General features: G+C 35.8%; 2 protein-coding genes across 8 annotated transcripts in view; one reads left to right on the top strand and one right to left on the bottom strand.

Annotated features, from left to right (window-relative positions):
* LOC127867421 (telomere length regulation protein TEL2 homolog) overlaps positions 1 to 26,070 on the bottom strand; it is a 154,614-nt gene that overhangs the window by 28,930 nt on the left and 99,614 nt on the right. The window contains exons 2-5 of one of the 6 annotated variants that reach the window (XM_052408554.1): positions 9,433 to 9,694; positions 5,591 to 5,812; positions 4,953 to 5,107; positions 682 to 829 (exon numbers count right to left, since the gene is read on the bottom strand). The exons of 2 other annotated variants lie outside the window; for them this stretch is intronic. In XM_052408554.1, coding sequence (XP_052264514.1) covers positions 682 to 829; positions 4,953 to 5,107; positions 5,591 to 5,812; positions 9,433 to 9,694 — 787 coding nt within the window. Of the gene's footprint in view, positions 1 to 681; positions 830 to 4,952; positions 5,108 to 5,590; positions 5,813 to 9,432; positions 9,831 to 26,070 lie in introns of those variants that run through there. 3 more of the 6 variants (XM_052408555.1, XM_052408553.1, XM_052408556.1) reach the window with 3 other exon arrangements.
* The window catches only part of LOC127867423 (beta-1,3-galactosyl-O-glycosyl-glycoprotein beta-1,6-N-acetylglucosaminyltransferase-like), a 163,056-nt gene continuing 156,384 nt past the window's right edge, over positions 19,399 to 26,070 (top strand). Inside the window, exon 1 of one of the 2 annotated variants that reach the window (XM_052408561.1) lies at positions 19,399 to 19,531. In XM_052408561.1, the coding sequence (XP_052264521.1) occupies positions 19,527 to 19,531 (5 nt within the window). In that variant the 5' untranslated portion in view covers positions 19,399 to 19,526. Of the gene's footprint in view, positions 19,532 to 22,325; positions 22,462 to 26,070 lie in introns of those variants that run through there. The other variant, XM_052408564.1, reaches the window with a different exon arrangement.

The raw sequence follows: 26,070 nt of genomic DNA, 5'->3' as shown, positions 1-26,070 counted from the left end.
AACAACAGCAAATATCATCTAAGTGTTGACATTTTATCAATTCAATAGCATTTTTCTTAATTTCATCGGTATCTGGAAAATAATGCCAAATAAGCAAAATCGCAAATGGAATTGAGCAAAATCAAACCCCCATGAAAGTGTACGTGATTGAAATTACACAAAATGTGTACCCAATGAATTGTGTAAAAGGCTGATACTTGAAAATAGCATAATGCAAACATGTAAATACATGAGTACACTCACTTTAGTTTGTTATTATGGTTAAAAGACAATCAAAATAATTACAGGTCGCCGTGGTGTAATGGATATGGTGTCCGCCTAGCGACAGGAAGGTCACGGGTTCGATCCCCACCAAGGGAGCGTTCTTTAGATCTCCGCCATAGACACCAAGTACTGGTTCTAGGCCCAGGAAATGGACTCGAGAGCGTTTATATAAGCCTTAGGCTTTCGATGCAATCAAGCTAAAATAAATAGGTTTAAACTAAAATAATTACAAAGTCTAAGGTAAAGATCGAGTGTAATGGAAACCGGCCAAATAGCTTGCGAAAAATAAATAGATCATGAAGTAATTTGTACTCCTTATCTATGCCTATTTTCTACAACAGCTGATCCCTGCAGGGCGGTTTCAGGTCAGTATCAAGAAAAAACTCAACTAGGATGCAAACATGCCTCTTGTCTTACCAGCCTAAAGCCTTTACAAGAGGAACTAGAACGCTCTCCATACATCTGTCCGGCACTCTTGTAACTATGGTTTCCATTACTCTGCTCCAAATGAAATCTTGGCGGACCAACAGCATGGTCTGTTGAAGCATAATATCCCAGAATTGGTCTGAAAACAATTGCAAAGTTTCAAGCATACTGCATTAAAATAAATTCTTTTGCAAATTAAACTTGTGTACTTTTCAGATGAAATTTATCAAAAAATTTCTTAAAATATCGTAACAGTTCTTTCTACAGCTCAAGCAAATGCATTATAAATGTTGAAAGTGCTGCTGAGCTTTTAATGTAAATGATTGCTGCAATTTTATTGAAAACCTGAATTTGGTCAAAACAGTCTCTCTGCATTTGTTGTTTAACCCATTCCCCATTAGAAGCAAAGTGAAAATGGCTTTTGCAACCAGCATAAAACCAGACCAGCCTGCGAGTAACTGGCAGTTTGTTCAGGTTTTATGCTGTTTGTTGCTCATCAGTATCTTAGGATTAGAAATGAAGCCTTTTGAACTTGAAAATATTAAGAAAAAACATAAATTAAATTTCATTTTCTTAAGGACTTCAAATGTGTGAAAGTGCATTTCTGAGTGGTTAAGGGTTAACTATGAGCCTTTCTCTTGGATAAGTAGGCTTGATGCATGTGCATAAGGTGTCATCCCAGATTAGCAAGTGCATAAGGTGTCATCCCAGATTAGCCTCTGCATAAGGTGTCATCCCAGATAAGCATGTGCATAAGGCGTCATCCAAGATTAACCTGTGCATACGGTGTCATACCAGATAAGCCTGTGCACGTGTCATCCAAAATTAGCCTCTGCATAAGGTGTCATCCCAGATTAGCCTGTGCATAAGGCGTTGTACCAGATTAGCAAGTGCATAAGGTGTCATCCCAGATTAACCTGTGCATAAGGTGTCATCCCAGATTAACCTGTGCATACTGTGTCATCCAAGATAAGCCTGTGCATAATGTGACATCCCAGATTAGCCTGTGCATAAGGCGTCGTCCCAGATTAGCCTGTACATAAGGTGTCATCCCAGATTAGCCTCTACATAAGGTGTCATCCCAGATAAGCCTGTGCATAAGGTGTCATCCCAGATTAGCCTGAGCATAAGGTGTCATCCCAGATTAGCCTGTGCATAAGGTGTCATCCCAGATTAGCCTAAGCATAAGGTGTCATCCCAGATTAGCCTGTGCATAAGGTGTCATTCCAGATTAGCCTGTGCATAATGTGACATCCCAGATAAGCCTGTGCATAATGTGTCATCCCAGATTAGCCTGTGCATAAGGCTTTGTCCCAGATTAGCCTGTGCATAGTTGTCATCCCAGATTAGCCTGAGCATAAGGTGTCATCCCAGATTAGCCTGTGCATAAGGTGTCATCCCAGATTAGCTTGTGCATAAGGCGTCATCCCAGATTAGACTGTGCATAAGGTGTCATCCCAGATTAGCCTGTGCATAAGGTGTCATCCCAGATTAGCATGTGTATAAGGTGTCATCCCAGATAAGCCTGTGCATAAGGTGTCATCCCAGATTAGCCTGTGCATAAGGTGTCTTCCCAGATAAGCTGGTGCATAAGGTGTCATCCCAGATTAGCCTGTGTATAAGGCATCGTCCCAGATTAGCCTGTGCATAAGGTGTCATCCAAGATTAGCCTGTGCATAAGGTGTCATCCAAGATAAGCCTGTGCATAAGGTGTCATCCCAGATTAGCCTGTGCATAAGGCATTGTCCCAGATTAGCTTGTGCATAAGCTGTCATCCCAGATTGGCATGTGCATAAAGTGTCATCCCAGATAAGCCGGTGCATACAGTGTCATCCCAGATTAGCCTGTGTATAAGGTGTCATCCCAGATTAGCATGTGCATAAGGTGTCATCCCAGATAAGCGTGTGCATAAGGTGTCATCCCAGATAAGCCTGTGTATAAGGTGTCATCCCAGATTAGCCTGTGTATAAGGTGTCATCCCAGATTAGCATGTGCATAAGGTGTCATCCCAAATAAGCGTGTGCATAAGGTGTCATCCCAGATAAGCCTGTGTATAAGGTGTCATCCCAGATTAGCCTGTGTATAAGGTGTCATCCCAGATAAGCATGTGCATAAGGTGTCATACCAGATCAGCTTGTGCATAAGGTGTCATCCCAGATTAGCCTGTGTATAAGGTGTCATCCCAGATAAACCTGTGCATAAGGTGTCATCCCAGATTAGCCTGTGCATAAGGTGTCTTCCCAGATAAGCTGGTGCATAAGGTGTCACCCCAGATTAGCCTGTGTATAAGGCATCGTCCCAGATTAGCCTGTGCATAAGGTGTCATCCAAGATTAGCCTGTGCATAAGGTGTCATCCCAGATAAGCCTGTGCATAAGGTGTCATCCCTGATTAGCCTGTGCATAAGGCATTGTCCCAGATTAGCTTGTGCATAAGCTGTCATCCCAGATTGGCATGTGCATAAAGTGTCATCCCAGATAAGCCGGTGCATACGGTGTCATCCCATCCTGTGTATAAGGTGTCATCCCAGATAAGCATGTGCATAAGGTGTCATCCCAGATTAGCTTGTGCATAAGGTGTCATCCCAGATTAGCCAGTGCATAAGGTGTCATCCCAGATTAGCCTGTGTATAAGGTGTCATCCCAGATAAGCATGTGCATTAGGTGTCATCCCAGATAAGCTTGTACATAAGGTGTCATCCCAGATAAGCCTGTGTATAAGGTGTCATCCCAGATTAGCCTGTGCATAAGGTGTCATCCCAGATTAGCCTGTTCATAAGGTGTCTTCCCAGATAAGCTGGTGCATAAGGTGTCATCCCAGATTATTCTGTGTATAAGGCATCGTCCCAGATTAGCCTGTGCATAAGGTGTCATCCCAGATAAGCCTGTGTATAAGGTGTTATCCCAGATTAGCCTGTGCATAAGGTGTCATCCCAGATTAGCCTGTGCATAAGGCATTGTCCAAGGTTAGCCTGTGCATAAGGTGTCATCCCAGATTAGCCTGTGCATAAAGTGTCATCCCAGATAAGCCGGTGCATAAGGTGTCATCTCAGATTAGCCTGTGTATAAGGTGTCATCCCAGTTAAGCCTGTGCATAAGGTGTTATCCGAGATTTGCCTATGCATATGGTGTCATCCCATATTAGCCTGTGCATAAGTTGTCATCCCAGGTTAGACTGTGCATAAGGTGTCATCCCAGATTAGCCTGTGTATAAGGTGTCATCTCTGATTAGCCTGTGCATAAGTTGTCATCCCAGATTAGCCTGTGTATAAAGTCATCCCAGATAAGCCTGCATAAGGTGTCATCCCAAATTAGCCTGCGCATAAGGTGTCATCCCAAATTAGCCTGCGCATAAGGTGTCATCTAAGATTAGCCTGTGCAGACCCTTCAGCTTATCAGGCACCACACTTTCCACTTTAAGGGAATTTCTCGTTTAAAGGAAGTCTCTTCAAATCTAAAATTCAGTATAGGCTAAAAGAATCGTTTGTGATAATGCAGACTTTACTGGCTTATCTGGGATTATACTGTACGCATGTGCATTAAGCCCTATTTTCCCAAAGCATGCTCATATATAAAGAACTTTCAGCTTATATTTATGGGACAGACTTGTTAAAGACTCATTATTGGTCAATTGCTAAAAATGTATTTGTTTGCAGGAAAGAGGCCCAGAATTCACAGGCTGAGCAGAAAAGTCAATATGTTTCAGGGTATGTGGAATAGAGATGATGAGACGAATACAAAAACTCTTTAAAACTCTTTAATACAGAAGTGCCAACTTTTACACAAATTATACGAGAACAGTACATTGTTGAAACTTCCAGGAGTTTGGTCAAATGGGCCTTGCTCTGTGAGAGAGGATTTAATGCAGGTGCTTAAAGTGTCATCCCAGATTACCCTCTGCAGTCTGCACAGGCTAATCAGGGATGACACTTTCCGCTTCTATGATAGTTTCTGTTTAAAAAAAGTCTCTTCTAAGCAAAAATCTAGTTTAGGCGGAAAGTGTGGTCCCTGATTAGCCTGTGCGGACCGCACACACTTATCTGGGACAAAACTTTACACACATGCTTAATGCCCAGTTTTCTCAGAACGCAACTCAAATTTATGCAGTTGGTTACTGAAAAAAAAGCATTTTAGCCTGGCACCAATGGGCCAATACTAATGTCATATTGTTCCAATTTAGAGGTAAGAACTAAACCCAAGATTTTATCACTTAAATAGGAAAAAAATAGTTACAAAGCAATGTTTCAATAATGGCGCATATTACCTGCATATCCTGAGATGCAAAGTTTCCCAACAAGGTGACTGATGAATTCCAAGCTGCAGTCTTTTGACAAACGAATGTATTTACACACCATACCAAGTGTGGAAAGAATATCAGAGATCAGAAGGGGGATGTAGCGTTTGGGATGGAAAATGTCACTGAAATAGACATGAATTTCAAGGAATGGCTCCAATTTAATATGGTAAGCTTTTTATGATTTATTATGGCTGACTTTATTCTTCAAATTATACTTAACAGATAAGCAAACCGAACTGTGAAATAAGAAATGTTCATTAACATTTCAAAACCAAACAGTGTGAGCAATAACTGGTTCAGGTATGAAAAAAAATATAATAAAGGTCTTGCTCACAACACATTTAAAGCTGTTTTAAAACTTTTTTCCATTTTTCAAATAGTGGACATGCGGTAAATACTTTCAGGAGTGGCAAAATCAACTGCCCCATTCGCCTGCTGTGTTCCAAAGCATGAGCAGTCAACTGCACATTTGTTCTAAGTTGTTGCTCTTTAATTTATTTACGAGTAGCAAGTTGTGTTGTTGTATTGAATGTTTTAATTTTTTTTAGTTACAAGTAAAATCAAACATGGGATTTCACCAGCAATAGACAATACTTCACCAGTACCTTATTTCAGTCTTCAGCTTGTTGGCCATTTTATCAGGAATGGATGCAATCTCAGATACCAATGATTCCCATAGCAAAGTCCTTCCTTCAGATTTCCATTCATATAGGTAGCATGTTGACGGTCTCAGCAACCCACTTTGTTCTTGCAGGATTGTGGCAATTTTATGCTGTCTCAAAAACTCTTCAAGAATGGCAATACTCTTGTTGAGTTGATAGCTTGGACTGAAAAGAATCAAAACACTTCTACATTTTCTTTGACTTCCTTGTATCTGGAATCCTTACAAAATTTGTTCAAGGCATGACATATTTTTCCCCTCTTACAGAGATTTTCTCCAAACCAATGATATCTAAACAAAAATTTGGGGGGGGGACCTTGAATTATAATATTTATAAGTCAACCTGATCCAGTGTAGAAAATAGAAAAATATTGCATAATTAAATTATCTGTTGCCTTGAATTTATTTTAAAAACAGTAAAATATGTTAAATTGATTATTTTAGATTTTCCGCAAAATCCGCATAGCGAGATTTTTTTCCCATCAAAAAGGCAAGGCCCTTTCCCCAAAATCAGATAAAAAAACCTGAAATGATACCAAGAAATGTAATTCAAACTGGTAACAAACTTGAAATTTTATATACTTTTTATGGGTTGTCTGAGGTCTATAACTGCTTTTCCTGAAGTCAACAACAAAATGTGTATAAACTTTTGATATGTGACACAGTTCATGTGATATGCATATGGGTAGTCTGATCAGGTGAGGAGCTATCCTGTCCACTATCAAGTAATAGGCAACCCATGCAAAAGACATAAAAATCTTGAGGTCCGATAACTTAAAAAAATTACCGGACCTCACCAGATTTTACCGGACTTTGTTCTTCTTTAACCAAACAATAAAAAAAACTTTTATAGAGCTTATTTTTATTATAATGACCTTCACAACGTTTAATAATTCTAAATACAATAAAATATAAACTAAATTTAAAACAGTTCTATGAAAATATTAATTTAGCGCTAAGTCCACTAGCTTTTAAAAGTTGGAAGTTCTGACTTCCAAGCTTTAAATTTTGGACGTCCCAGATAATACAGTTGGAAGTCCAAATTGTATTTCAATGAATACTTTAGTAAACCTATCGTATGTGTTGATCGCTGGATACATACATGTTCCAACACTATCCATTACTATATAATCCAGTATAATTGCGATTTCAATGTTCAAAACCAAAATATGACCAGTATTGATACTGATTTGTTTAATGTTTGGATGGGATAATTCTCATTGAACATGCATAAATCATGTAACGCGATGTTAGAGCATCTAGCAATGTTCATATTTGGTTATAAGGACCAATTAATGAGCGACTTTAATCTAATTCTTTATTTGTAAATTATCGTATTTTTTCTAAGTTTCAATGTGTCAATATTATCTCATATTGTGCATTAGTTCCGATGTATTTTTTCATTTTATAATACTAAATGTACCGAGTTGCACGTCAATATTTACCGTTGTTACGGCACATGGTCTGTTTTGACACGCACGCTGTCCTTGCCTAAAACTTTACTCTGTCAGCAACAATTTCGCGCTCTTTATAAAACACGGGTTTTACATGGCATCATGTAAAGTGAATGGTGCAGATGCGACGTACAAAGGGACTTAAATAATATCACGTGGCTGTAGAAAAATTGTGTAATTCAGTTCTATAAGTGGACTTGATGAAATTGTACTGAAATTAAATTGTTACCGCATTCATTTTGTAACGGGTATAATATTGTTTTCACAACTTACTCGCCATAAGTAATAAATTGCTCACCCTTTGCATTTAACTTCTCATAAGGAACAATTGTTGTTTAAGCAATTGTTTACGGTAAATAGGTGTGATGATGATACCGTCTTTCATGGACTGTTTAATTACCGTTGGATATTTCGCAAATTTTAAAACTGTGATTCCTTGTAAATCAATCTGCGATAAACGCTAACTTCAAGAATGACATCAACCAAAAATAATGATTGCCAGTTAACCCTGCTGAGCTGTTTGATCAATACAATTCAGGTGCAATATTTGACTGGTTCTAAGAATCGCGCATGGAGTTTGTAACATCACCAGCAAAAATAGCAAGTTTGACTGGTAAAATCTGTGTTATTTAATAGTTAAATTATCGATCGAAGTAAAATAAAGATAAACCAATCCCTTCTTTTTAAACATATTTCATTTTTAACTAAAACACATTTTACATAGTTTTTTTTGTCGGACACGAGGTCTGACAGTTTCCCTGGAATTAAATTGGACCTCAGCAAATTTTATCGGAAATGTCCGAGGTCCAACGTCTTTCGCATGGGTTGGTAATAGGTTTCATGGTGTCATTAGAGGACAGTGTAGCTCCTGACCAGACTGCAAGATAGCATAGGCAGCTGGAGCTAAATTGGCTGCATATGGCATAAGACCCATTTTCACATTACACAGGTCATATTTGACACAGTATTGTTTTCTTTTTCTCAAGATAAAGAAGGCCATTTATGAAATTCTTAAAAACTTATTGTAATCAGTAAAGTGGTGTAATGTATTACCAGAACTTCAGATTTGAAATTAAGATAAAAATATAATGTAGAATAAAATACAATCTAAGAGTGATAATTACTGAATGCAAATATATTTGGTGGAATTTTCGCACTTTGAAAATAAACTTTCTTGAACTTGAAGTGGATGATAGACAAACAATAATTTACATAAATCAACTCTAAACAAAACTTATACATTTATTTTTCTATTCACTTACTTGTCAGACAATCATGTTTTAAAGTCCACTATCTATTGGCTATGCTGACTTTAAAGTGTATTTTCATTTTTGTTCTACACACCAGAGACAAGACTAGGTTGACAATTATGCATATTATCATGGTGGAGGTATAACCTATTTTAATGCACACTAAATTTAAAAAAAATGCATGTTTTAGTACAAGTAATGTATGCACTAGTTTGTAGGTCGTCGTATAATTATCAAACTTCCATTTATACAATTATGTTCAAGTAAATTTCTAGTAGATCAACAACAAAATCTGACAAAATTTACTAGTCACACAAAGTATCTGCATGATATACACTGTATCTTGAACAAACTGTTACTTAATATTGTTACATGTAAATACTACACCACATAAGTTTTAACAACATGTTTCAATTAAAATATTAATATGTGCATCTTTATATTAAAATCCATCATTTGCCTGACACACTGGCATATGTATATAAACAAACTACATTTCCATTAAACAAATTTTTTTTGTAAGTAATCCATTCAATTATATTGCTAGAAAATGGTCCACCCTTCATTAACAACAATGTAAACAGCAAATAAAGAGGACATCTAAAATGCAATGTCAGTCTAAAAATCTGCTGCTTATATTTGAAAATTGTATTTAGCCTTTATTGTATAAAAAAACAAATCTACAAAGACCAATTTTTTTTATTTGAAAGTTATTGTTCCCAAATAGAAAAAACTATGAAGATTAATAATTGAATGGTAGAAAAATGCCTTTCAAAATGCAAAGAATTTTAATGTAACCAGTGCATAAAATAACAGGGCCATCAAGCACATAAACATCCCAGACATAGTAATTGAGGTCAGATGCCAGGATAAAATGAAATAAAATGTCATCATATAGTCGATCTTTCAGATCCATTTATTAATGTTTGTTTCAAGGATTTGGAAATTGTTTAACTATACATTGAGATAGATGAGTAGCAAATGGGATTCAGAAATATATTTTTAAATTTAGAAAAATATTTTTAAGACTTTTACTACATGAAAACGCTGTCTGAATGAACCCTTAACTGTTCACATCTTACCCAGAACGTCCAATAAAACTTAAGACAGCCAGCAACGCATTTTCACAACTGCCATTGAGAAAAAATATTAAAAAATATTTAGTAAATTCATCTTTGTTCAACTGCCCAACGTTGTCCATATTCATGATGTCCAAAAGAAATTGAATGAACTGAGAATGATGATTTTTCAAGAACACTTCAGAACTTTCATCCAGTTGATGGCATATTTCGTCTGCTTTTTGATTTTGTTGACACGGCAGGAATTCGCACGCGCATTTCAGACCTTTTAAAAATGCATCCTTAGAACTTGCCCGCCTTAAATTATTTTGAATTTCTCGAACAGAAGCTCTGACATTGCTTTGTAAACTCATTTTCAGTCTTTCAAATCACAACTTTTGTTGATATGACGGGCGCAGACATGTTGATTCAACCCAAAGTTATATGGGCGCAGTCATATTGATTTAACCCAAAGTTATATGCCCACACAATTACGGTTATATACTACTTACTAATATAGCCTAGTTCTCGTTCTGAGCTACACATAAGTTCTTTAATCACACAAAAAGTCTATCAAGCAGTTCATAAACCAATATTTAAGCACACAATTACGCGTTCTTTCGGTAAAACATTGAATTAATCACATGTATATATGTGACTGTGCATGCTCTTACAATGACAGAAGAAAACTGTTTTGATTACGTTTGAATTTTAGCAGTTCCACATGCAAACATTTTTTATTTTACACTACAACAGACCAGAAGTCGTTTGTTTTTCACTACAATTTCAAAAGATCTTGTTGGTCAGTTTAGTTTTGTTATGATTTCCAATCAAATAAAAATAAGCAAATACATGCAGAAATCTTCACAATATCTATTTAACGTTCTTTCTTTTATCAATTTAGGCGAAAAGATTTATTACAGCCTAACTGATCGCAAACGTTTTTTTTTCAGAGAATTAGCAAAAATATCAAAAACTTGACTTGGACTACCGATAATAAGTGTTTGGTTGGCAGGAAAAAATAGGGCTGTCGGTTTAGTGAGAAAAAAAACAGCAACTTGTTTACGCCTTAATGCCTATGTGATCCTGTTCACCGAACCCACGGAGCGTATATTGACTAGAATCCGTGCCGAACCCGTATAAAATACGTTTCTAAACTCGCTGAACTTATAAGAACGTAAAATATATTTTCAAGCATGAAGATATTCAAAATATTCAACGATTAATTTGCTTTAAATCTTGGATGGATAGATAAATGGATGGATGGATGGATGGATGGATGGATGGATGGATGGATGGATGGATGGATGGATGGATGGATGGATGGATGGATGGATGGATGGATGGGGTTTGGTTGGGTGGTTGGGTTGGTTGGTGGATTGATGGATGGATGAAAAAAACATATCCACGTCCCCAACAGCAGTCATGTCTGCAGACTCAGCCTACAAAAAGAGTAGTTTATAAACATTGTCCATTGCACTTGGATAATTATGTTAGTTTTATTACAAAAGAGCATGCGCAATATATTTGGGGTTCACTTACTTAATTCTTATTTAGTCTATTACCGCAATTACTGTAAATTTTCGGATACTAAGAGTAACATAAATATTCAAAAGCAACACATATTTGGAAAAATATGTCATAAAATAAAATAAACCCATAAATAGCAGTGTTCCTTACAGTAAGAGCCAACATTTCAACACTAGATGTGGTATGGTAACATGATTTGACGAGATACAAAATGCTCTTGTTTTTGTGTGTGGCACAATATATTCAATTTTAATTTCCAGCAACGATATCTATTCATACGACACACACACACTAATTTGGTACATGAACATTTGTTTAATAAATTGTCCCACAAAAAACAAAATAGAGCATTTTGTATCTTGTTAAATCTATGTTACCAGACCACATCTAGCGTTGATTTTGGCTATTGGTTTAAGGAACATTGATTTTTTATTTCAATTTTATTTGAGATTCACTTAGTTAATTCTGATTTAGTTTATTACCTCAAAAAGACTTCCACCGTGTAAATAATAACGCTAAATGCGTTATAATACGGAAACTAAATCACAGCGTGAAGTATGTGACAAACAAATAATAATAAATAATAATAACAAAACAAATAATAAATATAATAGCTATAATAAATCGTGATCTCTACAGAAAAAAAATGTTCTCAAAAACATTCGCACCAATCGGTCGGAATTCTTTCACGACACTTATTTCGTGTAAGACCTTTTAACATATCAAAGAGCTGTTTGTCATTTTGAAGTAAGGTCCTAAAATGTGCTTAAATGAAGTCAGTTTCCAAAAGTTGGGTTAAACCAATAATTTTGGCAATAAATTAGTCATCAGAGATGAACGGCGTCGGGAAAAAGAAATGATCGTGATTTTAGTTAAATTGGAATATTCACGTGCGTCAATACTCACGCAGGGTATGTGGATACTTTGATAACGGATGGCACTTCGATAACAGAGAATAAGCCAAAATCTAAAGAACTCTCCACTCGCGCGTGACTTTTGTTGTTCTCTATTATCGAAGTGCCATCTGTTTTCAAAGTATCCGCATTACCAGCGTGATACTCTGTATAAAAAGAGAGCATGCTATTTGTTCATCCAATTTCTCGAACGTCACGTATGAAGACAACAGATTTGCGAACGGTTTTCCTTCAATAACCTTTTATCCCGACGTCTTGAAACAAAATAACGAAGGAAGCGCAGACACTGTAGAGCTGAAAGGGCGTAATCATTTAACAGGAATATAAATTTTCTTACCGGATGACAATGTCCGCTACTCTTTCACGAAAACAAGGAAAACGACGCCATCTTGGAAGTAAGTTCCAACTAACGCGAGCCCAACTAACTCTACTTAAACCCGGTAAGCTCCTGTATACGCACCCCTCCCCCTGCTTATTGTCACACGTCAGATTTGTTCTACTACAACCCAACTATGGTACCCACCACCATATCCATATTGCATTCATTTTGTTTTTGTGCGTCTGTTTTGTTAATATTACCGGAAGTTTATAATTTACTAAAGAATTGACACTATATGAAAGCAAAAAGTTGTCTTCGACACGAAACCAAAGAGAAAAAAAAGCTGCGAATACATGTAGTAGACTTTCTAGGATTCCTTTGAAAGATCATTTTGTGTAACTTCTGAAATGGACCTTTTCACAGATTTTGGCATATATTGAAGTTTGTCATTAAATGCTTTACATTTGATAAATATCAAATGGGATCTAAAAAGCTCCAGTGAAACAATAAAAATAAAGAAAAAAGTAACCCTAAACGGGGCTCGAACCACTGACCATTGGAGTAAAAGACCACTCGGCAACCCGTGCTAATACAATATTAGATGCATTTTATATTTTATATAAGCAATCCTCGTAGGTTCACAAAATAAAAGGACAACAACAAAATTCTTCAAATTATTAAATCGTTTCGCGTTGCAACGCTTTAATTATAATTTTCAGGGTTTTAAATCGTCAAAAGATACATATAATGGATATTTAAGAGCATGGTAAATGTTCAGTACTACTATTTCTTCACAAATATATTACTACAACGAAAATTTAGGAATCTAATGTTTTTGTCAATTTAACAAAACGTGAAAATGCCCCTTTAAAGCTATCGGATGAAATAATTACTTGCGTAGAGTACACAGTCCTATTTATCTAAAAAAAATCACACAGTACGCATCGCTGACTTTTTATATTAATCTGTACAATTTTTACCGTCATCTGTTTGTTTAAAGACAGGCGTGATTTTTCGCGGGATAACGACAATATCGGTAAGATTAAGAAGAATTTGAGTAATATATGCGTGTCCGTAAAATAAGAGGCACGAAATAATTATTTAATAAGTTTGGATAAAACATACGGTGTAGAGCGCAAACTAAGAGTGTTCACAAACTAAGAGTAAAAACGGTCAATAAAACTTGAGTGTATCTTTTTTGCGATATTTTTTGTCAGCATCATTCGCGTGTATTTTAACCCATTTATGCATAGTGGACTCTCCCATCCTTCTAAATTGGATCAATTTATTTCCAAAATTAGGGATGTCTAGTATATTTATTTATATATCTATAATATGTCTTATAGAAATTTCATGCGGCGTCTCATCTGGGTCTACGCTGTTTGCCAAAGCCTTTTTTTTCTAGATGCTAGGCATAATAGGGTTAAGTCATTTATATCACCTTTTCTGAACACTCGATTTTAAATGCCGATCACCGACGTTACCCATGATTTAGACACATATTGCTAGCTGTATAGGGGTCTAGAAATAGCATGATAATATATCTATATTTTTTGTGAGCATAATACATTCGGTAATCGGCGGCTTTTGTTATTATTTTGCAAATGTATTATTTGTCTCATTTCTTCTTCGTTTATACGTGTATTTGCATCGAGTTGCGCATATTTAGGCGTTGGGTAATATTATTTTACTTTATAATTACCCAATATTATTGGTAATGGATGTATTATCTGATTCTTCGTGAATGGAATTTTATGGCTATAGGCCGAACATTTCCTTTAAAGTGATATTATGGGCATCTAACAGTTTATAGGTGTCTATCGCAATCGTTGTTTATGTTGGGTGTTTTCACTTCATATACACTTATATTTGTTAATGCAGAATCAACAAACTAAAACAATATCCCGGAAAGAGAAAAATAATGCATTTGAATATCAATCGTAATTTCGTTTGACGACTGATCACGCATGTTCGATGTGAACCTAAATTTAGTTTTTTGTGCAGATTCGTTCATACGACACAATGCCAATATTTTGTTTTACGGATCATTTCGGCCCATAGGACTGGGTGAGTCACGTAAGATATCGAATATAAAATATATTTTTATAAACAACTGGTAGCAAGATGAGTTGCAGATAATTGGTCAGTAACCACATTTTAACTAACTCTTTTGACCTGTTAATTCTTTTCAGCTCAATTCAACAGTGAAAAATGCCCACAATATCACTTTAAATGAAAGTACATGTATACGTTTTCCATGGTTTTTATTTTCCACTGCTGTTCTTTTATCCAGCGATGCCTTTTTTCATACATTGTAAACATGTGCGAGGTATATTTAAAGTAAGATGATTTGTTCTTACCCGTACTCGTAATATGATAGCGCCGCCGTTTTAGATTCATTATAATCAAAAACCTATAGAAACATGTATTCTATAGGTGTTTGTTATAATTGATAATAGTCTACACTTCTTCGCGAGATTCCTGTTTCTCGATCGTTCTCTTCAGCGGTAATTTGATAAGCGTCTCATTTTTACATGCGTTTAACACGCCGGGTATGCGAATACTTTGATAACAGATGGCACTTCGATACCAGATAACAACAAAAGCCACGCGCTAGAGTTGAGTTCTTCAGCTTTTTTTTGCATTTATGTTCTGTTTATTTGGTTTCCAGATACGTAACATTGTTTGGTCGATTAATGGTATAGTACTTCGTATTGCGGAGCAAGAAAGTCGTGAAAAAAAAAAGTGGATAATAAAAAAGAGATAAAATGTCATCGATAATCGTCATGAATTCGATGATCAGTTGGTATTTCAGCAAAATAAAAATACTTAGAAATAAATCAAGAACGTGCCAACTTATCGAAATAAAAGATCAATATGTCCATTAATGTTACAACATGTTAAATTTTAGTTGAATAACGTATTTGCGGAAATTCAAATGTTTTAAGAGTCGGATGCCAAATTTTCATGGACACTTCTTTTACCGATCATCTCAAAGACAATGGCACTTCGATTCCAGATAACTCGACACTTTTTACCAGATATAACACACCCTATTTAGGGAATCAGAAATACGGAATTCGCCGTGGAATATTGCTAAAGTAAGCAGACATTAAATAAAAATGTATGTACTAACGTAAATTAAAAACGAATTACCGAAACATGTTCTTATCCCTTTGGAATATGATAATACAAGTGAACGGGAAGTGTAAAGGTAAGTGCATCCTAAAAGTAGAGCTCAATATAAATGGAGATTTCCAATCTCTTTTAAATGTTGTGGCTTCACATAAGTGTCGTCTTCATGATGCGATTCTAATGAGCACCAATGACAAAGGATTTTATGAGGTGTATTGGCCGCTTTAAGACCCCTAGCTCCCCTTATCTAGAGTCCTGCTATAAGTTCAATTGAACACAGTAGTGTTGATCCACGTGATCCGTTGTATTTTCAATTCTCTTAATCTCAATTTACCACTTAAAAACAAGTTAATTTTTTAGACAATTATTTTCGGTCGTCACTTGAAATATATTACTTCAGAAATAAGCATTTGAATCTTATTTAAAATTTGCTCTTATAATATTAATTATTTAAATTAATAGTAATACGATTTTTGAAAACGAACAACGCCATGGGTAATATTTTACATTTATGTAATCACGTTATGCATAGGTTCCCAATGTGTCGGGCTTGACAATGCAAATTGATTCGTACTTCAAAATGTTTGGTAAGAATAGCCATAATAAACATAAATGCATTTCAGGTAGAAGATAAAACTCGGTTATCTGAGTGCCCAATTTGTTGAAAGTCTCTGTTATCCGAAGTGCCCTATATCGGGAATCAAAGTATCCGCAACTTCATGAATACCACATATTAAAACATGCTCTATCTTCGTTTATATTTCATTGAATACTATCAAAATTTCAGTATTTGAAGCACAGTGATTACTCTACATGGTGGAATATCAAACAATTTCTTGCAATATTTCTAAGTAGTTTTGTTTTGTTGAAATGTTTACTGTTCATCCAGTTTATGCTGTTTTTCGACCGAATTTTCTATTTTTTGGGGAAAAATCTACCATTTTTCCGTGATGTTTTTCTTTGCAATAGAAAAGGATACACCATTTATAAACTCGTCCATGCGCCTTGTCTAAAAAACTAATCTTTATGATATAACTTTGAAAAAAACTGATGAACTTTTCTCTTACCTACCCAGCATGTTCAAGTTGATTATAGTCTACTGTTGCATATCATGTTTTACTGACATTTATATTCATTTAATTTGAATCATCCTAATCATCATCATCATCATCCTAATCATCATCCTAATCATCATCATCATCATCCTAATCATCATCATCATCATCATCATCATCATCATCATCATCATCATCATCATCATCATCATCATCATCATCATCATCATCATCATCATCATCATCATCATCATCATCATCATCATCATCATCATCGTCATCGCCGCCGTCATCGTCGTCTTCATCATCAATCATCATCATCATCATCATCATCATCATCATCATCATCATCATCATCATCATCATCATCATCATCATCATCATCATCATTATCATCATCATCATCATCATCATCATCATCATCATCATCACCACCACCACCACCACCATCATCATCATCATCATCATCATCATAAACATCACCGCCATCATCATCATCCTCGTCGTCGTCATCATCATCATCATCAGCAGCAGTAGCAGCAGCAACAGTAGAAGCAGCAGCGGCAGCATCAACATCATCATCATCGACACCATCATCATTATCATAATCATCATCATTATGATAATCATATACTCCTCGTCCTCCTCATCATCATCATCTTTTTTATCCTTGATAATCTTACATAATTTCTTTTCATATAAACAACTAAACAAAGACACAGGGGGCATGCGTATTCGTATTTGACATTTTTTTCTAAACATCAATGCAAGAATATATGAGTCGCGTTCTGAGAAAACTGGGCATAATGCATGTGCGATAAGTGTCGTCCCAGATAAGCCTGTGCGGACGACACTTTCCGCCTAAACAAGACTTTCGGTAAGAAGGGACTTCATTTAAACGAAACATGTCATAAAAGCGGAAAGTGTAGTCCCTGATTAGTCTGTGCGGACTGCACAGGCTAATCTGGGACGGCACTTTAAGCATAAGCATTAAGCCCAGTTTTCTCAGAACGCGGCTCATATCTTCTGTCGCTCTGATGTCTTAATTGAGCAACGGTGATCAAGCTGCATGACACCGCTCATATAAAGGGCGCAGTAAACGTTTCGGCATCCTTATCCAGAACTTGCAACGGTTCGTGTACGGGTGCCATCTGAAAAGTTTCTGAACTGAAAATATACCAAAACGCAGTTTTTTGTGTGTGGAAAATCAAGCCTTTAACTTTTTGCTGATTATTTTAACAAACTGACATATTAAGGGGTAGTAAGGCCTTTCTTTCTTCCTTCTCCATATCGTATCTCCGACAAATACACACACAGGGAATTGATAATCAATAGGCTTTATAACGTATTTTAATGCCAAAACGACACACTTTTTTCATTTTTGGCACTGAACTAATGATGCACTCTCTTTGCAAAATCACGAGCACAATACGAAGACGTATTTTTCTAAACGAGAATAATTTCATATGTCGTTGCCTAGCCGTCCGTTGCCGGTTAGAAACCAAGAAGCCCGACGTAGGTGAAGTAAAGCACGCCTCTATGTATCAATAACCTTATCTTTATTGCGATATGGGTACAATAGTAAAATAGCTGTATTTTACACATATTGTGCATTACACACGTTGATGTCAGAGTTGCCAGAGCAACTTTTTAAATTGCTTTTTTATTTATTGACATATGAAATGCAATCTTTTTCTGAACGGCATCCAATAGTAGTCGAGGGAACGAGATTGTCGAGTTTTTAATGTATTTTCAATACGACATCCTCATTCACGTGTGTCGTGTTTGATTGTTTGCACAATATAACGACATTATCGTAGCTTTGAAGTAAGGAAAAACTCATTTTATGTTGCAGTACAAAAACACAGCACTGATTATGCATTAAAATAGTGTAAGTCGTTTTTATAGATTTTTAAATCCACCTCCGCCTCCTCCGCCTCCTCCTCCTCCTCCTCCTCCTCCTCATCATCATTATCATGCATCCAGCGCTTACATGATTATTACTGATATCATACAATATCGTTTATTATCATATATTTTGAGAATGTGTACATGTAAAAGTCTGCATGTCACAATTATCTTACAAATTAATCTTTCATAAAAAGGTAGTTCGAGTCTAATATATTTTCCAGATTTTGACTACTAACTTTGAAGTCGTTTGTATCAGTCCGAGACACATCAACGTTTTACATTGTTTATTATGTTTGTCATCGTTTATAATGACCATAAACCATGATAGAGATAGCCCTTGTGATATAAACCGAACTAAATGCAACGCATTAATTGCCGTTATTTATAATGATCGATTGAATGACAGAATGTCGGCCGCAAAATTGTCACTTTGGTTCATGGTTTTATTGGATTTTTTGCTTATTCCAAAAGTAAGAAATCAAAGCACGGCGTGCACTACCTGAACTCAAACTTTGACTACCTAGCTGGTTTACCAGTAGATAATTCAGATTAGTATGAGAGAAACTTACAACAGCACTATGTTAGTAAGAGGTAAATGGATGATGAAGTTAAGTATTTAATTACCAATCTCCGCGCATATTATGCGGCCGGGCCGGGTTTTGAACCCGCGTTTCTCTGACTTTTTGCCCATTGCTCTACTAACTGAGATAGCCCTCCCGGTAAAAATGTATAAGAACTCGACACATTATTATGTAGCCTGTAGAGGAAGCATTCAGTGCGCGAAGTAGGGTCCGGACAAATATAGTCTATATAATGAAGACATATATCAGTATCCTTATCATTCTTACCTTTGCATGTATTAAGCAATAGCAGAAGAAGCAGCAGTAGCATAAGCAACAGTCTGCTACTATAAATTTGCTTTCTATAGTTCGATAACTTAAGAAGTGTAATCCAGAGAGAGGTTGTTGTATCCATGGCACCAGTTTTCCAATATATGATAATGGACGTTCTCATTTGTGTAATGCTAAGAATACCGATGCATGGATAGCAGACGTCTTGGCAATATATCTATGTGTAGGAAGTACCATAGACTTTGTGAGTTTATAGTTATATTTATGTGTATTTGCAAGAGGTTTTATCAACGAATTATTAGGAAAAGTATCATTAAACCAAAGTCGTTGTGACTTAAGATAATGAGTAATAGCATTGGAACTTTTGGAGAAAAGCGGGTTGCGTCTGATAAATGAATGGGGAATGGTGTAAGTATGTATGTAATAACTGCTTGTGTTAACATTTGTTTTGTCACTGCTGTTAATGTTTCCTCTGCTGATTGCTTATTTGTATACCGACAGTTATTATAACTACATAATTATGTTCGTTTTACAATAGTTTGAATCTCACTTTAGTTGTTTATTTTGTATTGATATGCTCATGTGGAGACATTCATATTATTAAAAATACGAACGTACCTTCTAGACCAGAATAAATACACCTTTCCCAGCTTTGATGATATATGTATTTAAATCAACACACTCACATCTTTCTTATGAGTACATCATATATTGTTTGAAGCATTTTTACTTTCTCAAGAAGTGCTTACGCCAAACGATTCAGAACATTCATACTTTTTAGACATCGACTCATTAAACTCGCGACTACCCTCGATTCGCGGATTTTGTTTATTTCACGTGACAGGTAGCGAGACTTGTTCGTACGCATACGCGATCGTGGGAAAATATTATTTAAAGTTTACTCAATAAGAACGCCTGAAAACAATATGTTTAAAACAGATAAAACGTGTGAATTAAAATCGATTAGCCTAAACACCATATTTTCTTAACACCAATTATATATTCGATATTTGAATTCATATATTTTATGTGAAAATCAAATGTCTGCTGTTGTAGTATGACTTCCATATATGACACTGTTACGCTCCGATCATGAATGATGCAAAATAAGTTTTATTTTGCGTTTCTTAGAACGTTTAGAAAATTAAGCTGATTCGTGTTCTTTTTTGTTTTTAAGGCCACCCCATATGCCTTGTCGGAAATATATAGGCTTTATTCGCCCACTGCCTTGATAAATGCTTACAAAACTCTTAAGAAAGAGAATGTGTCCGTCCTTAGAGCCACGTAATTATCCTAAGTGCCTGAAAATACTTTACGTGACAAGGTCTTGGTAAAAATCCACCCAGACACAGTGATTATGGGATCTGCTCCAATGTTCTCACAGCTATGGGTATTGTTATACATGTCAAGAATGTATTGACGTAGCAACCGAGTATGCTGATAGCATTGGAAAGAGAACCCCAGATCAGGCACTGCCCGTCTATTGGTTAGAGGGTTTAAAAAGTACATCGCCTGAAATGAAGAAAATAAAACCCAGGTCTTTCGAGTTGGCCCGTGCTAAGATGACAAAAGAATATGTGGTTATGGAGTATTTTGGTAAACTTGAGTCATGCCTAAAAAGCACATCATTCTTAACAGAATAGAAGAGAACAGAATGTTTATTTACGACTTAATCATTTAGAGATCATCGTCACAACAATATGAACAGAAAAACAAAACAAATTCACATGCGTCAACAATACATGTCATTAACAAACTAACGAACCACATTTAGTGTGTAACGTTGATGAGAAAGGCTTCACTTGTGAACACAAACCACCAAGTATTATTTCCAGAGCTGATAACTGTCCACCTGCAGTGACCTCAGGTAAAGGCCAAACTGTGACGCTCATTGGTTGTGGTAGTGCTGGGGGCCAGGCTTTACCAAAATATATTTTTTCCCTGGAAAACGGCTCATGCCGGAGTTGTTGTTTGGTTGTTCACCCGGTCCAGCTGCTGTGATGTCTGAAAGTCGTTGGTCAAATGCATTAGTTTTCAGGGACTTTTTGGAAAACCATTTCATCAAATGCATACCTGGTCGCTCCAATGAGAAGGTTCTTCTTATTATAGACGGATACCGCTCACATAGATATATCAGTGGGTCTAATTGACAGGGAAAAAGCTAACAATAATGTGATTTTCATACTTCCAGCCAATACAAGTCAAATCCTGCAGCCCCTTGATTTGTCATGTGATGGACTTTTCTAGCGTATGTACAATACTGCATGTCACAATTAAATGATTGCGCCAAACTGCTGCTGACGTTACCAGGTACAATATTTGTGGACTGCAAAGTGTTCTATCAGACCATAAAAAATGACAATCTCCAGGCAGGATTCAAGCGAGCTGGCATGTACCCTCAACAGGGACGCCATACAAAAAGAAGGTATTATTGTTGCTGAATTGTATGTGGACAGTGACTCAGATACTACTATTGATAATGGAATATGTACTCTTGCTGAAGGTTATGACATGTTTTCCTACACAGAAAAGGTATTGAAAACAATAAAAACAAAACATATAAGAAGAAATCAAACAGGAGAAACATTAGTAAAATTGTTGCAGGTAATGATGTAACCGACTCAGACAAATTTATGACAAATTAACTGCATATTAAAACGAGCAATCTCAGCAATCTTAGCCCATGCAGTCAGGTAATAAAGGAAAACAGCCTGGAACAACCAAAACAAATCTAAATAAAACCAAACAGGAACCTCTGCCGGGCCCTTCTCGAGTACACGAATGTCTGCAGCTCTTAAGATGAGTCAATGGATGATGAATAAAAATGCTGTATGTGCAATTTGTTCCCTCCGCAGATTGTGTCTGGAGCAGAATCACTTATCTTCACTAAATAAGCCCAGCGTGATGGTGTCAGAAATGGAAGACTATGTCTGTATTGGACACATTTAAACTACTGCACCCCTGTAAGATTGGTGAGGATACAGGAGAAATTCTTCTGTCAACATTGCATAATTAAAGAATAGCGACTTTTGTAATGCAATTAACAATGTACATATGTAAATATTTAATTGTTACTACTTGTTGGACTTTTCTTTTAGTTCACGTAAGCACCAGAAACGAACGTTGACTGTTTAAAATAAGTCAGTTTGGCCTAATAACTCTAACTTTCCAGGAATAGTTGCATGACGTCATACGCGCGAATGCGTCTTCCTGGGTTGCAAAACAAAATAGCTGACGCTTTACACTGATGTAAACACAGTTTATATTTAAGACTTTTAAAAATACAGTGTTGGGTTTATATTGGAACAAATCAGCGAGGGATGTATTTATTTTAAAAGGTTTGTGTTTGTTATTGCTGTTATTTATATGTTACGATATAAATATTGACATGAAATGATAATGTCGCGAATTTACGGTAATCGAGAATACTATTAGGATAAACTAATTGCCAACCATAACAGCAACATTGTTAATCATTCCCTTAAAAAGTAACAAAGTCTATCAATGATATGTAGATCTATAAGCTTTCAAATTCAGAACCAACATTATTTACGTTTGATATCTTTCCGTTGCTAACACTCGTCGATATTGTGTCTCGGATAGCTCGTAATTCAAAAAGGCTTGTCGCTCGGTAATGTGAGACTATTAAAGTAGCATCGTAAAGAATTGCAAACATACACATTACGACAAATTTATTATTATTTTTAAGTCGTTCATATGATGCATACGGACAAGTATCAAATTATATCCATAAAATATTTCTGTTTCGAAAATTTAACCGTAGAGCTATTCACGAGGCCAACTTTCATAAATTAACGGAACTTAAGTACTGTTAAGTAAATTTCAATTGAAACGCGCATACGACACTATGAAATTAACATAATAATGGCTTAATAAAGCCTGACACCATTCAAAGTGATAGATGAAAACTGAAAATTAATATCTTAATAATCTTTAAAGGAGCGGATCTAGGATTCGGGTATCGAGTCATTTGCAAATAACTCAAGTACAGGTTTAACAAAGCAGATCCCATTCTCGTATGTATATCATTATATGAACATGTAATTCTCAGATAGTTTCACACAACCATGCCTTGTCTAAATACATACACTTTGAACTGCTTAACATTGGAAGCCATGACAAATGCAAAATGCATCACGGGGCATAAAAACAAGACGAAGAACATTAAATCACTTGATTCCATTCAATTATTTTCGAAAAGCTGAAACTGTATGCATATTAAGTATTTGATAATTTTGTAGCAAAGTGCAAGTAGTCCGCAAGATCGTATTTCGTAGGGTTATGAAAAGTATAAAATACAAGTCTATTATGGAGAGGAAGACGAAACTTATCAAAAAAAGTCACGGTTAAAATAAAACTGTATACACGGTGAAGAAGTAAACGCTGAAAGCCCAACTTTGACTCAATAGATCACGAAGTTTTTGGAAAGGGACGGTAACTCCATTATGATGCCAGGTAAAGCGGATGCTGTCAATGTTAAGCAAGGGGAAGTTCAGAAAACAGTGCTGAATGACCATATGTAAAACCTTCATGTTAAAGTCACAGCCGAATCCACCAGTAGTATATCAAAACAAGCATCCTTCTACAGATACAGGCAAAATCATATTGGTTTGGTTAATTTTGCATCCCGAAGTGTCGCACTTTGTGCAAAGCACCATTATTTTAGTTCTCTCCGTCGTTTATCGAACTGGTCTATAACAACATAGAGTTCCTCTATGAAATACTGGCCAATAAAAATAGGAGAATGGAGTTAATCAAGATGATGAAGCAATTTACAAAATAGTTTGATGGTATAACACAAAGGGTGAAAGATCAAATACGTTGCAATACTTTCACTTGTCTGGAAGAGATCCAGTCTGCGTTTTGATAAAGGTCCATAGTCACGCTGAATCCGGTTGTGATAAACATGTTCATCATGCCTGGAGAAAAACAGCTTGAACACCGTGGTTCAGTGTATGTTCAATAATCATTTAGCTACAACTCAACCATGATCATAAACAAAATATACAAAGCAGCAGAATTAGTTAAGCGAATTGTTTCACAAGTAAGACATGTTCACGTTTGGACGGATTTACTTTTGTCACAGTATCGTTACAATACGATATTCATTTAGTGAGCAGATTCAACAGCCGCTATGGTTTGATAGCATAATGGCACTTCGTTGAATATGGTCCTTGCAACGGCTTTTGCGAAGGCGTAAACGGAACCACAAATCGTAATGCAGATAATGCCGCTAAAAAGGTCGAATTCTTATCCAAGACGCATATGATTTATTTCTCTATACTTCAATTCAAGACAGTTCTTTTAAGTGCCAATTGATGACAGAAGAGGAATATGAGACTGATACATCTATAGTTGACCAAAAGAACAATATTATCAATCCTATGAAAGGTACCTTGAGTCTACATGATGTAGTAGGGGCAGATTCTGTGAACATTGTATGGGTGCGTAGTTCAAGTTGTACTTGTATTGAAGTTTTATAGGAGAATCTTTTAATGTCACATCAAACTATATTTGGGAAAAACAAACAATTTTGGGAAAGCAAACACATACTGATCCACAAAAGAGGCAAAAGAAGAAGATTTTAATGTTATATAGCTAAAAATAGTCAAGATGAACAGAATTAGACACCTGTGGACGCAGGAGAGTCGGGCATCGTAGCCCAGTGCTAATGCAAATATAAAAAAGGTCGGGCTTGTGAAATTGCCTTTGTCTTGATGACGGCCACGGGAAATGTACTGACTGATTGAACTAGCAGACACAGAATGATACGATTTTAATAGAAATTAATGATGTCATCAACATATTTGTTGATGCTTCACAACAAACTGGGAATACCAACAAAATTTTCTCTATTCCAAATGACATACTGAATATCATTTTGAACACCATGATATAATTAGCATTCTATTATTGCGTTATAGTATCGATCTCGATCAGTAAGCGCAGTCCATACATTCTAATCCTGCCCACACTTTGCTTCAAGTGGACTTTTAAAAATTCATTCTTATTGTCATTTACAATTGGAGTCGATAGATACTTGCTCTGACAAACACATTCATTCCATGAATTTGTATCTAGATTGATACTTGACGTACATTAAACAATAAGTTGTTGGCATCGGGTAACCTCATTTACTTCTCTAGATTCTTATGTCTCGCATGTTTATATACTCAAATGTAGTATACATCGGTAGCGCATTGAGTTTGGTTAACGCAATATACGGGACATAAAACATCAAAATGAACGGGACAGTGTAACATTTCCATATCTTAGTTTTTTGCGTAGGAAAAGAATATTTGTATGTTAGCCGGAAGAATTGCTTATTTAAATTAAGCTGCGAAAATTGTTATGTGTATTATTAAAAAAAAAATATTAAAAAAGAGTAACGCACGTTATTTGAGTATGTTCTTTAAGAGAAACACAAATCAAATACCAACACGTTAAAAGGTTCAATAATCATGAAGAAGTATTCGCTTCTATAGATTATTTAGCACGCGTGTCTACTCAAGTGTAGTGTTAATCGGTAGTCGGTATGGTATTGGGTTTCTTTTATAATATATACAAAAGAACGAAAATAAGCAGAACATTGTTAAATTGCCAAGTATATATTTTTCTTTTCAGTATATCATACTTTTTTCTGTCATATTGAAGGATTGCAACGTTGAATAAAGCTTTTAAAAACTGGTGTAAGTGTCTTTTTTTACAATAACGCAAATTAATCGATTATGTAAATTAAAATTTAATTTGTGCAAGCACCAACATAAAGATCAACAAGTTTAATGGAAAGATGTATATTGTTTGAAATCGTGCAGTTTTGTGACGTGTGTTTTGATATGGAGGAAATTTATCACGTTGTTTTAATCGTTTGTTTTAATACTAATAGTGCATTAATGGAACAATGGCGCTATCCTATCAAATGGAAA

The sequence above is a fragment of the Dreissena polymorpha genome, chromosome 2 (genome assembly GCF_020536995.1).
Source record: "Dreissena polymorpha isolate Duluth1 chromosome 2, UMN_Dpol_1.0, whole genome shotgun sequence".
NCBI classification, from domain to species: Eukaryota; Metazoa; Mollusca; class Bivalvia; order Myida; family Dreissenidae; genus Dreissena; species Dreissena polymorpha.
Note: the sequence above shows the minus strand (reverse complement) of the source record. Positions and strands in the feature narration are given on the sequence as shown.